Below are 14,172 nucleotides of genomic sequence, written 5' to 3'. Positions count from 1 at the left end.
TAGTTGGTGATAAAGAACTCTGTTTACAAAAGAGAGGGCTGTGAGTGTGTGTGTGTGTGTGTGTGTGTGTGTGTGTGTGTGTGTGTGTGTGTATGCATGTGTATGTGTGTGTGTTGTGTTGGAGTTGTAACTAAGCACAATCTGGAAAACCTTGCAATCCGACACTCAGTGATTCCGGCATGAGCCAAAAGTCAGCAGTTTCGATTCATAGACCGTGCGGGAACGGAGCGGTAAAGCACCACAGGCTCAACCCAGGGAAATAGGAGGAAAGAAGAGAAGACAGGAGAGGACAGGAGTGTGAGGAGGGAAAAAGAGAGGAAGCCTGGCCAAGGGGATTCTTAAGGCCTGAAAGCCCCAGAATGCAAGGCAAGCAGGAAGTGGGGCTTGTCATGTGTGTAATCAGCACTTTGTGACAATCCCACAGGACCTGGGGCACAGACAGAAATGCAGGCAGACAGATATACATGCAGCAAGGCAGAAAGGCAGGCCAGTGAGCATGAAAACAGAGAAGAAGAATGGACAAGAAAAAACAGAACGAAGAGAGAAACAGCCACTCACAGGCTGCTAAGCTGTTCAACTACTGACACTTTGGTGTTTAAAATACAGCTATTTGGTAAAGATAGCATTGACTGTAAGTAAGATGCATCTTTCATGTTGTTGCTTGAGGGTTTCAGCTGTGCGTTAATTATCCATTGTGATACATGTGCATTAATGTATACATAGATTTATACATTTCACATACGTGTTACATATGCAGCGTTCTCCAAATGGGTATGTCCTTTTAGAGGTCGCATAAGACTTTTATTTTTATCTCCACTTTTATTTCCACCCAACTGCTTTTTTTCCATCGTGATTTTAGTGGAACCTACTGTGAAAATGCGATAAACCATAGATAAAGTGATTTACATACTTGCATCTGGTAGCGTAAAAGCTCACTATCTGCGGTTGCCTAACAGCATACTGAGTGAGGAAGAATGTTTATTTTTTTCCAGTTTTACCTGGCTGTGCACAGTGTTCAGCTGGTTGTTGAAGGTCATGGTGAGGTTGGTGGAGGTGCTGGGGGCCACGTGCGTGATAAAGGGCGTTTTGCTCTGGTTGACCGTGTCGTACATGTTGACACGACGCTTGCAGATCTCCATGTTTTGGAAGCACGACTTCACACTGCACATACAGAGGCAGAGGAGGTATGAGTACTGTTTGTTGTGACAGGGGCAGATGTTATTTCACTGTTCAAAATGTTGACTATATAAATAACAACGACAACAAATTGGCCCATTCGACTCGTACTGTGTGCTGTGCGGGAAATCGAGGAGATGCGACATGGTGACAAAGGGGTGGTTGAGCGTTTCAATAGGGGTGATCCTCTTGTCTGCGTCAATGGTCAGCATCTTGGTTAACAAGTCGATAAATTCCCTCCTGTCAGCCTTCTCTGCCAGCATGTCGCTCCCTTCCAGGTCTGATGTCATGTTCACCTGGAGGCACGAAAACAAACACACAGGTGTCTTAGCATTTCAAATGCTTCTTCAAGGGCTGATTGAGTGCTCAAGGTCTGTAATGTTTAAGACATCTTGTTCACATACAGAGGCCTATTAATACTCACGAGGCCTCATCAGTAAGGGTGTCAGTTTGAGTGTGTGCGTGAGTGTGAGTGTGTGTGTGCGTGTGTCATAAAGCCCAGTGATAACCTTGCACCTCAGTGACATTATAAACATTTGCACTTGTATTTTTAGCACCACTTGGAATATCTCTTGGCGCCTTCACTGAGATTTTTATCTATCCCTGAGATGTGAAAACAAAAAAACAAACAAACATGAGGCCAATAAATACCGCCGTTGGCTGGTCGTTAAAAAAACCTTTTCACAAAGGACACCATTTTGTGAGCGCGTCTGAGACAGCTGACATGAGACAACTTAACCTAAATATGTTCTGAGGCAATTCTGGGAAGCTGCCCTGGAACATCGTGTTGCTTCATCTGTATTAAACATTGCGGCTTAGGTTTGAGAATAAATAGTGTGCAAAGCAGATTTCTGCTCCAGTGAAAAGCTACATAACTAGGAAAAATTGATTTGTTAGGGGACTAATTCTGGGGACTGGGTTTACTTTTGGGTTGTCATGTGGGGTGACAAATGAAGCAAGTGGGACAAGGTCATGATATAGTAAGTCTGGTCTTATGCGAGCAAGCACATTGTCAGGGAGTGTGAGGACAGAGACAGGGACAGTGGTAACAGACAGACAGCCTTGTTTATTGTGCCTGCCGTGCAGAGGTAGCAGGCCTGTTTTTAATAAAGACGCAGCGCTTATCTGTAGGCCTGCTCCAGGGGCTATCAGATGGGCTGCCAGTCAACACTACAAATCTGATTCAATTCTCTTTCTCTATGCAGTTTATTCAGGCTCTGTAACCATTCCTCTCTGCTTGCCATCTCCACTGGCTGTGATAAAGGAATAATCTGCAAAATAAGGTGAGAAATAATCACATCGTCCTCTGCTGGTGGAAGTGATGACTTTGAGAAATGTATGCGGCTTGCTGGATACATGCGTAGCAGGTGGGAGTTGAATGAGGTGATCAGACCAGATAAGAAGAAGGTCTGAGGAGGGATAACAATTTTTCTATCATCCTTTAAATTAAGTAATATGAATTCGCTAGACAGAAAATATGATATTTTCATGCTTCATTTTCTTTCAATAACAGCAAACGGAAAAAATTGACATTTTCTAATGTTGAGTTAAAATGAAAATGGTCACAAATAAAGGACTTAAAAGGCTTCGACTAACATGGTCAGCCTTGCATGACTTGCATGTCAATGGTTGTTTATGGAGCCACATCTGTGCCACTGACATGGCACTATGGCATAAGGGCAGGGTTGGCAGATGTCAAGCAGAGAGACAGATTGGGCTATGCCTCAGGAGATGTGGAGCAAGGCTTGCTGGATGCAGGCCTGTCTTCTGCACAGCTCAACAACATGAGCAGCTTTACCCATAAACTTGATTTCCTCAGGAGGAGGAGGAGGAGGAGTAGAGAAAAGGAAAAGTGTATTTGTGAGTGCAAGTGATAAAAGAAAGACCATGTTGCTCCACTCGCTATGGCTTCGCTCCGATCGACAGAGATATTGAAGGATTGCAGATCAAAGTGAATCCATTTTCGAGCATTGCCGGCCTTCTTCCCATGTATATCCGGCCTCAAGCGGGGACCGGCATTTGCTGTTAAGTTGGTCTCTGATTTACTCAAATTAGATATACTTGTGACTAAAGCCTCCCCACATTTCCCATGACTGAAAGGAGGTTCATTATCTCTTCCTGGCACCCAGCCCCTCTGTCTTTCAGAGCCTTCAGCTATATCATCCATTATACACGTGGAGACAGATGTCCACAATGCTGACTTGTTTATATGGTCGGGATAGTGAGACGGGGTAAAATAATCAGTTTTCTCCCACACTAAGATTGTGCAGCTCTGCTGTATCTCCTCAGTGTTTTTGTAGTAAGCTGAGTCTGGCTACAACAATGAGAGGAAGATGGGACTCAGAGCTTGAAGAGTAGGAGACGGAGATGACCCAGGGGATATCATACCAGAGCAGGTTGGTTTCATTAAAGTCGGTGCTGCATGCGTTGTGTGTGTGAGTGTGTGTGTATGTGTGTGTCTGTGTGGCAACTGTAAATTCAACAAGTCCAGGCAGCGATACTATCTTCTCCCAGCCGACTGCATGTTATTCCAGACAGGCCTGACAGCGGCCCCAGGCGCAACTGGACAACCATAATTGTCTCCATCATTTCAGTCACCACATGTGTTGTGTATCCATGTGGACAGTTTCCAGAGGCAGCTACTGGTTGTGTACAGAGATGGACATATTCCAAAAGAAATAATTCACCTGCTTAACTCTTATCTCTTAGGTTGTCATTATCAGAGGCAGGATCGAGGTGCATGATGACAAGAGAACGCTGTCACAGATTCAGAGGACCCTGGGAAAAACACTGTAATTTTCCATCACTGCTGCCATAACTGCCAGTAGAACCAGTATTTGGCCAAGCGAGGGTGAACAAAACAACCCTTACTATCATCACACCGTCAGGCATGTCCTATCAAAATGTCATGGTTACATGTGAACTTTCCCACCATGGTGAAGCGAATTCACTATGAGTCATAGAGGAAAGTTACAATACATGTAGCTGAGTTCAGTAGCAGTGCTTTTCCTCATAAAAGTTTGCGGTAAAAGTCACTTCCTGGGATTATGTAAGATCTTCTAAACAAACACATTCTCACAGGTGACACGCAGGGCTGCAGAGGGAGAGGAGCTAACCAGATGAGTCGTACAGACACAACATGGTGTGGGTCCTGCTGAGCTGGTCTGGAAAACTGGTGGGAACCTTTTGGAATGTGTGTATGTGTGTGTGTGTGTGTGCCTGTAAGGAAGTGAGAATGAGCGGGGAGTGAGAGAGTGCAACATTTTGTACCCTTGCCCTCTATGTGCTTACATGTATTATAGATGTACAAAGTGAAGACATAGCCACAACACTCCCTCCAGCTTACATAAGAAAGCAAACTGTACATGTAAAACACGTTAACCAGCCTCACCACATGTTAAGCTCAAATATCTGCCTGTAACTTATTAGATAGCGGTTAAGCAAAATGAAGAGCAGAGACAGAACTGAGGAGGGGTTTCACTGAACAGCTGCTTTCATTTCACTCTGTAAATTCTATATTGCAGCAGAGCTACACAGCATCTGGAGATCAGGCCTTAGCAGGATAAATATTTTAAATGATTTCAAATATCTCATAGATAATTCTTGGAATATGGTGGATCAAACTGACCCGGGACCTGAGTACACCCATCAATGGAGGCTTCAAATGCAAGACAGGTGAAGGTATTTGAAACAAAATACAGAAGAAAAAGCAAATACATAAAATGTTCAATTTATGGGAAGAGAAATGCCAAGCTTTGTGATACTGAAACAGCATACCTGTGCCATATCATCCAAGCAGTTGAAGATGTACTTGCGAGCCTCCTTGGACTTGATCCCCGTTTCACCCTCATGGTCCTCTGGGGTCTGCGGGAGACAAGAAGCAGATGTTCTCCTGAAATCCCATCACACTTCCCCTCTGGAAACGCACTATTTACATTTGGCTCATTACTGCCTCTTGTTGTTGATGTGCATTAGGAGTCGGCTTGCCCTCAGAGCAACCCCGGGGTAGCACACAAACACTAATCTGACATCCAGGGTAGATGGGGGAGACTGCATGTGGAGGCACACACCATATCACTGAAACAATATACAGAATCTAAGCTGTGCACAAGTTTTATTCAAGTGCACAGACACATAAACTATGTAAAAATTCAGAGACAAGTATAATCACAGGTAAACATATTAATCTGTACTGACTGCAGAAATCTCCTGATTGATATTTTTAATTACAGTAAGCAAAGCAACATATGTGAAGAGGTCTGGCTTCACATATCAAAGACACTAGAAGATCATGAGCAGACACAGCACTAACAAGTGAAAAATAATAAACCATGTCTGTGTCTTCCTCACAATGCTGCTGTCAACTCTTATCTTCAGGAACTCAGAAACGCACTTGTTTAGACTGTAAAACAGTGTATTTTAATAAAAAAGGCCACATCGGTCATACAGTTTTTCAGACAGGACTGGAAAATCCTTAAATCTGAGTACAACATGAAACAATTGTGTATCTTTCATGCTAAAAGTCCATGGACAGCTGACTTGAGAGCATATACTCAGTGAACTCTATGTTATTATATGCCTTCATTTAAGGGTCAATCATCATCATCAGTTGTTGTTGTTAGCGTGGTATGTCACTGGGATTCATAAGAAACAAATACATCCAGCTCTTTAAAAGGAATCAGTCTGAGGAGGAGACATGGTAGAAACACTGTCATACCCTGCAGAGATGGATCAGTATTGCAGTTTGACAAGTCAAGACCTAAGTGAGTAAATTCATTGTGTGGTGCACAGAAGTTCAGCTCTAGTTAAAGAGGATATAAACAAAAGGAGCAGACCTCCTTATTGAGTGGCCTACATACCGACACAGCAAGAGGGGGTGAGAGCAGACATTCTCAGGGTGGCCTTCCATTTACCAAATCCTCTCACAGATCCATTCTCAGATCCATTTCATTCTCATTAACCCTCTCACTTTGTATATAGCCTGAAACATGGCTGCTGTAAATGCCTCACACAGTGTAGCCAGTGTTTCTGTGATATCGGCAAAAATATCACCTGCTCTTGAAAGGACGTTCTTGATGCTACCAGCTTGGAATTTGTGTGTGTTTGTGTGCATGCGTATCACTTCAAACTTTATTTGTCAGTATATTTTTACATACACCGAAATTCTTCTCTGCATTTAACCCATCACTGATTGAACACACACATGCAACATGCAGTGAAACACACAGGAGCAGTGGACTGCCATTGTCAGGCGTCCGGGGAGCAATTGGGGGTTAACTGCCTTGCTCAAGGGCACATCAGCCGGCTAATGAAGGGGAGGAGAATTGATTAACCACTCCACCACACCCAAATTTTTTTGTTTTTTTTTCCCTGCCAGTCGGGGAATCGAACTGGCGACCCTCTGGTCACAAGCAGCTTCCCCAACCTCTAGGCCACGGCTGCCCCCTCGTATGTATGTATGTATCATTCAAGCTGTACCTTAAGTCTCCAGAGAGGATAGGTGGAGTCTGGGTCTCTGTTGAAGAACCTGGTGGTCTTTGTCCCTGCACTCAACAGATACTCTGCAGGCAAACCCTGTGTCTGTGAGATGTACCGGATCTGCAAGACATTAGATGAAATATGCATTTGAGACTTTTCACATTATATGCATGATTGAACAATACTTACATTTAATTGGAGAGCACTGTGAATCTTCCCTAAAACTTTAGGATGGATGGTCTTTTGACAGTTTGAAAATCTAGGCTGACATTAACTAATCCAGACTTATCTGACTGAAATATGCGTAGCACCCAAGCATGACCTCAGCTCAAGAGTCCAAGATTGATTTGAGACTTGTAAATGAGACACTTGGCCAAGTTTTCCGGTTTGTGAAAAATCAAGCAAGCTTGTTCACTGATGGTGCACGACTTGCTCAAGGTTTTCCCACTGAGCCTCGTCTGACTGATAGAGAGAGGGGAATGCGGCAATGTCTTGCTCTGGAGCACAGGGGCTGCGCTAATTGGACAAGTGGCTCTGTGGCATCTGTTCAGATAAACAGGGAGGCTGCGCAAGAATCATCAGGGGCCGCCAGGGGGATTGGAGAAGCATCCCACACTCCCAAACACACTCACTCACAAATAGAGAACACACACAAATGCAGACATGTAAATGCACATAAATTCATTGGGTGTGCTAGCATCCACACATACTGAAGGTGCCAAGTAACCATTACCTGATCGTACTCTGAGGCCCCGGGGTATAGGGGCCATCCCAGGAAGAGCTCAGCTATCACACAGCCCAGCGACCACATGTCTATGGCCTCACAGAACGGCAGGCCCAGGATGATCTCTGGAGCCCTGAGGATAGAGAAAACACACACAGCATGGTTATCAGGCATTTTCTCTTGTATTAAATTTTTAAGACTATACTGAGCAGAGCTGGAGTGAAAACAGGAGAAAAATGACGTATACTGTTGCTGTGACATGACTACATTTTCAGTATAAAGTGCAGAAACCTTGTAAGGAGCTTCTCTTCACACTTTCTATGAGCTCATGGAGAGCAGCCCAGTGTAGTACACACAGGTCAGAAGAGGAAATAATCTACACTGCATATGTAGGAGTGATCTGGAGACAGTCCACAGATTTTAGCAACATTCCCAAAGCCAATACAATTTAATTAGATAACATACACAGAAGGAGACACCATGCACACAGACACACACTGTTCCACAGCTCCAAACCAAGTCAATTTAATGGAAGCAGTTATGCTATCGTAACAACGATCATTCCATGTGGCCTTGAAAAAAAAGGCTCAAAATCATTTTCACTGTGTGTTCCTTTTTCAGGGAACTTGTTTAGGTTGTTTCCAAGGTGACACCTTGCAGATTACTAATTGATAACCAATCACTGAACCCTATCTCTGGGAGTCAGACATGGTGAATGTGTAGAGGTAGAAGGGTATGTTTACAGGGTTTCACGGTCCATAGCCGCAAAGAAATGTGGAAGCAATTATGCCATGAAAATAAAACCAACACAAATATTCTGTAGAGCATGCAATGAGCTTCATCAGGGCTTTTAGTCAGCTGCACAATCATGTACAGTCATACACACATACAGTTATGCACAAAAAGACCATTTCAGCGGTAGAAGAGATAAATATCTATGATTTCAGAAAAAAAAAAGAAATATAAAGAAACATTGTTTAAGTTGTTTGAGCAGCACTGCAGTCAAAAACAATTGCTAACTTTCATTCAATGTGTTTTATATCCTGTCAGAAAGACTAATGCACTTCTTGAGAGCACACTCCTCTGATGAGGCTTAAAATAACCAAGAACACAGTGACTCTGCTCTCTAACGGTACAAAACACTTTCAAGAGGTTTTCTGGCTGTCATCACCAAAGGGGAGGGGGCAGTTTTGTTCTGACATGTTGCCTATTGGTGAACTTTACTCACTAAGGTCCCAAAAATTGATGAATGAACAGAAACAGGCAGAGCTCTTTTCCTATCTATAAGTTCAATCTAGACTGAACTACCGAAACTGAAATCCCTCTCTATCTATTAATAACATATTAACAGTGTGACACACAGATCATTGGAGCTTAAGGCTGATCTTGAAAAGTTGCTCGTTCATAGCCAAGTTCACAATGCTGATTGCCGTGACCATGGTAACTAGGCTAGTGCTACCCCCTAAGCCTTGGCGGGCTCTGGCAGAGTTTTAGTTGTTCACAGAGAAACAAGGGGGCCTGGCCTCAGTCCCGCTGGATCTTTAGGTACCAGGGGAACAGAGAATGTGGAAAACAGCATGAGGGGATGCTATAGAACTTCATAAGCCTGTTGGGGAGGTGATGGGTAAGTGCTCCGAGGGCAGCTCTCGGCTTAGGAGGAGAATGAATGAACATACCTCACATACTTAAAAGCAGATTTTCAACTGTAGCTGTTTGCCATCTATTCAATGTCGGCTGACGAAAAGGCAAAGTGGGAAGAGGGCACAAAGGAAATTCACTGTATACTGATATACTATATAGACAAAAGTATCCAGACATACCTCTTTAGGAGACTGTTTTCTGGGGTTAGACTAGGCCTTTTACTTCCAGTGAAGGAAAATCTTAATGATTCAGCACGCCAAAATATTTTGGACAATGCTATGCTTCCAACTTTGTGGCAACAGTTTGGGGAGGCCCCTTTCTATTCCAGCATGACTGTTCCCCAGTGCATAAAGTAAGGCCCATAAAGCCATGGTTGGATGAGTTTGGTGTGGAAGAACTTGAGTGGTCCACACAGAGTCCTGACCTCAACCCCATCCAACACCTTTGGGATAAACTGGAAAGGAGACTGAGAGCCAGGCCTTTTCTTCCAACATGAGTGCCTGACCTCACTATGTCTCTACTGCATGAATGGGCGAAAATTCCCACAGAAACACTCTAAAATCTTGTAAAAAGCCTTGCCAGAAGTGGAAGCTGTTATAGCTGCAAAGCTGTGTATGTATTAAGAAGGTGAAGCCATTATGTCCCTGTTGGTTTAATGGTCAGGTGGCCCAATACTTTTGTCTATATAGTGTATGTCTAATATGAAAAGACAGAAGACAGGGTAGATGATTAGACGCTACATAAGAAGAATAATAAGAAAAATAAAACTGGAACAAGAGAAAGAGTTCAAGAGTGGCAGGGCCACAAATAAAGCAAATGAGCAGGAGCAATGCTTCCTTCAGTGAAGAGCTCCTGTCGCAGAGGGTGATTATTAGGGTCTCGAGGGCAGCAGTGGAACAGACACTGAGACAACACTCTGGCAACAGTATCTTAGGGCACCATTACACACCAATACAAAGACACCTTCACACACAATGAGCTGAAACGTCTATCAAGGGTCTGCCAAAGAGGCATAAAGGAGCCTGCTAGGAGGCGATAGCAGAAGGAACAGCAAGGTGTGATAGAAAAGAGAAGAGACGGACACCAGGACTGGGGTCAGCATGATCCTCCTTTAACAGCTTGTTAAAATAGCTAGAGTTTCACTATGGATATAAAGGAGAGGGAACAGTAACAGCTGCATGCACATGGGCAGGTAAGCACACTAGAAAAGTTAAAACTAATAGGATATAATAGTCTTCCAGGAAACCCTGTGTCTCTTTTTACCTTCAGCAGGAAATGCACTTCATCACACTTAAAAAATCCATAAACACATATTTAAAGAAACACTAAATCATTCAATTATAAACATTGCTTTGGAGTCCAGTTTCATGTATAGTCAAATCATTTTAACATTTAAATGACAAAAAAAATCCTCAACAAACAAAGACAGAAGTTTTTGAGGATTATGTTCTATTTATATATTCAAATGTCATTGTTCAGCTCTTTGCTTATCATGCTGTCTGTGCATAAGTTGATAATGGAAGCAGGCAGCACTCCATCATCGTCACAGAAATTGTATTCTGCAATATTTTTACGATATAATGAAACCAATATACTGTGGCCCAGCCCTGTGCCACATGCCCAGTCAAGCAGTTCTGCAGCACATTTGTCATCTAAATAGGATTCAGACATTCCTACACAAAAACATATGACATATACCCCCTGATTTGCATGAGTATGAGTTCTCCAAAAACCTCATTTGACCAAAAGTATGTATGAGCCATTGTGAAAAATAAGTGGAGATTGTTCGCACAATATGAGGCTGTTTCTTGACTCCAAGAAATTCTTCCCCATCAAAACACATTGTGGAGATGAAAGCCACAGGAAACACTTTCATCAGATAGTCCCACACATCACCTTGACTCCAGCAGACACATGCAGGCCACAGGACCTTAAACTTTACCACTTCTTTTTAAACCCATGCACTGAACTCAGTAACTTCCTACACCAATCACAATCATGGTCTCTATTTCAAATTCAATCACAGACAGGCAACTTACAGCAAAATTCAAGTGTGCCACATTTGATATCAATGAAAGGTGGCTTTGAAAACTTTAATGAAACCTGTTTTCTTTAGAGTCTGATTATTGCTATTTAGCTTTAATACAATGTTTCCATGCATTTGTGTACAGCCGTGTGCCATGATCACATGGACTTTGCCCTTGTGAGATTTTCTGGTGTTGATGTTGTGATTGGATCCATTTCAGCCTGAACCTTCCTGGGTTATGCTCCAGTGCTCTACTTAGACTGTTCTCATGGCTCTCTGGCTCTCACAGAAAACTCTTCTTGTTCAGCTAAAGAGAGACAGAGAGACGGACAGAGAGAGAGAGAGAGAGACAGAGAGAGAGAGAGAGAGCAAAGGAAGCGAGGTACTAAGAGAGAGGGAGTAACATCATTGCCCATGATACAAAACCACAAATGCAAATTTCCCTCTACCAGTGCACTGCTGCAATTGCATGCAAAGCATCCCACAGCTGTTGCTGATGCAGACCTTTCACTGGCAGTGATAAACAGCACATACAACTATGCAGCTCGCAAACCTCGCTCCTTTCCTCTTCCCCTTCCCTTCCTAGTAAAGTAGTAAAGTACATGAAATTGACAGTTCATGCAGACATGACAGTTTCAGTTTCTGATGCTAAATAAAATGCCATATTTAATCTCTACTCTACTGCATTGGAGTATTTCAGGAAAGAACTCATACGCTAAAAGGCCGTCAGAAGAATTACAGCTCAAAATTTAATAAAATATTTACCCAAAAATTTTGTCTTTTTGTGGGTCAAAGACTGAAAAAGAATAAGAGTCAAGAGCAAGAGCATTTGGTCAAAAGCAACAAATTACTAAGTTATAATTTTGACTTAATGATGGCCATTGGTGACATTGCTATCCACACAGTCACACCATAAACATGGCTAAAACTATATTCATGTCACCTGGTAATCACCAGAATTGAGGTGCTTGGAAAAACCATCTGTGCATACTATATTCATTGGCACTGCCAATTTATCACCCTTTAAGCTGCACCCCACCTTGCTCATGTCCAGCTGGCGTGGCTAACATAGACAGTGCCTCCCAGAGGGCGGTGGTGAGCTTCTCGCTGCAGACCACAGATGTCACGTACAGTAGAGACAGTGTGCAAACCACCAGCTAGCCAGAGGCTTTCTCTGGTTTTCAATGGGGACCCAACTACATGAGAAGCCTCAGTGTTCGGGCTAGTAGCTCTGACAGCACTGGCCCTTGACAAAAGAAAGAGGGAGGTAGGGATAAAGAGACAGAGAGAGAGAGAGAGAGAGAGAGAGAGAGAGAGAGAGAGAGAGGGAGAGAGAGAGAGAGGGGCAGAGAGTCTGCATGCTGACATCCTCCCAGCTGGCCTGGTCATTGATGAGCCTCAGTCTCCTTGGGAGCCAGAGATGGCACGACTCATGAATGGAGTCTTTCTTCTGCCACCCCAGCCTACCCCCACACGTCAGTCCCTTCACCCACACCCTCTGCCAGCCCAGTCAACCCCTACACCTCACCCTGCCTCACCATCCATCCCCTCCTTACAACCCCTCTGCCAGCAAAAGCCCCTTCAAACCCCTCAAACTAGGACACAGAGGCCAGGCTAGAACCTCCCTCCCCGCTAGCCTGTCTGCACTCTGCTCTGCTGAACCATGCCTGCGCTTTGCTAGCCTGCCAGCCCCCACACTAATAAACACACATGCATACACACTCTCAAAGACACACACACAGCTGACATCACAGGCTGTGTGCATGTCAGGATGTATCCATCAGGCTGACCTTCCCTTAGCTTGGCTCCAGACAGGAGACTGATGGATCCCTGGAACAGTGTAGCATTTGGACACAAATAAATGCAACACACACATGCACACACACACACACACACACACACACACACACACACACACACACACACACACACAGAGGTCAGCCAGTTTATGGTAATGGGTTTGATCCCTCTCCTTTCCATTTTCCAGACTTTATTGTTATTATTGGCCCTTATGTAACTATGATTTATTCAATAGGCAGGCAGTTATAAGTAAAGCATGTATACTGGTAAATAAGATTTTACTCTGGATATGTTGAGAGCACATAGTGAAGGTAAGGGAGAGAGACAGTACTAATAGGATAAGGCACATGAGAACAACTCAACCATTAGCTTTTCTCCCTCTACCTCTCTTGCCCATTCTCCCCTTCTCTTTGGCTCTTCCCCTCTCTCAATCCCACATTTTGCCCTTGCCTAATGTAAAAGGCTCTGGTCGGTGCTGTGAATGACTCCCTCCCATCCCTGGGGTATTCATCTACATATTCATGATCCTCAAAGGTTCCTCCACAGTCTCTCTGAAGGCGCACCATAGAAAAACACTTTTCTAGATATATTGCATGGTGGTCCCTGGCTGTGAAATCAATGTGCAGTGTTACATCCCCTACTGTGCACCTGTGGCTCACATGAACCCTCCTCAAACCCAAAGACACACACACACACACAAATACAGAAGTACATATACACTATACCTTGCCAACCGCTCCACCTGCTCCCATCACATCAGAAAACAAGCACAGTGCACACGCCAGGTGCAGCAGTGCTCATGTAAATGCACATTTATGTAGGAAGAATTTAAATTTAAAGACTGCGTGTTCCAGGTGGTTCAGGAGTGGAAAGGGGGAGGGAGATATCTGGCAAAACTTTTTCACAGAGTCCTTGAGAAATGTTGCCTCTCTTCCTGACCAGGGGCAGCATTCCGAGTGATCAAGGTCCTGAAAACAGGCCTTCCTCTCTGTTTTTTCCTTCTCTGACTCTCAGAAAAAGTTACGGCAAAAGTGCTGACAAGGCTTCTGTTGTTGTACCTGTTAAAGTATTAGTATGACCTGTGAGTTTAGCAATGTATGACAACAAGGCAAACCAAAGCCTTTAGATGGAATGAGGAAGCGAGAATGTTAAATACAAAGAGAGGGATAAGCATTCAAAGAATGTGTCACTGAAAAGCTCAAGTCTGTCATGATATGGCAAAATACAATGAACTTGCATACACATATTAGCAACTCAAATGCTAATATATGGGTGACAGCCCATATGGGTGTAAGCTTGTGCTGACTCGATGCAGTCTGAAGTGCAG

At 43.7% G+C, this 14,172-nt stretch overlaps 1 protein-coding gene across 3 annotated transcripts in view; it reads right to left on the bottom strand.

Moving 5' to 3' along the window:
* The window catches only part of hipk2 (homeodomain interacting protein kinase 2), a 70,815-nt gene that overhangs the window by 14,890 nt on the left and 41,753 nt on the right, over positions 1-14,172 (bottom strand). For all 3 annotated transcript variants that reach the window (XM_046395473.1, XM_046395474.1, XM_046395475.1), the window contains exons 3-7: positions 7,388-7,511; positions 6,655-6,774; positions 4,954-5,040; positions 1,288-1,472; positions 999-1,161 (exon numbers count right to left, since the gene is read on the bottom strand). In XM_046395473.1, the coding sequence (XP_046251429.1) occupies positions 999-1,161; positions 1,288-1,472; positions 4,954-5,040; positions 6,655-6,774; positions 7,388-7,511 (679 nt within the window). The remainder of the gene's footprint in view (positions 1-998; positions 1,162-1,287; positions 1,473-4,953; positions 5,041-6,654; positions 6,775-7,387; positions 7,512-14,172) is intronic.

This window comes from Scatophagus argus, chromosome 7 (assembly GCF_020382885.2).
Source record: "Scatophagus argus isolate fScaArg1 chromosome 7, fScaArg1.pri, whole genome shotgun sequence".
Classification (NCBI taxonomy): domain Eukaryota; kingdom Metazoa; phylum Chordata; class Actinopteri; family Scatophagidae; genus Scatophagus; species Scatophagus argus.
Note: the sequence above shows the minus strand (reverse complement) of the source record. Positions and strands in the feature narration are given on the sequence as shown.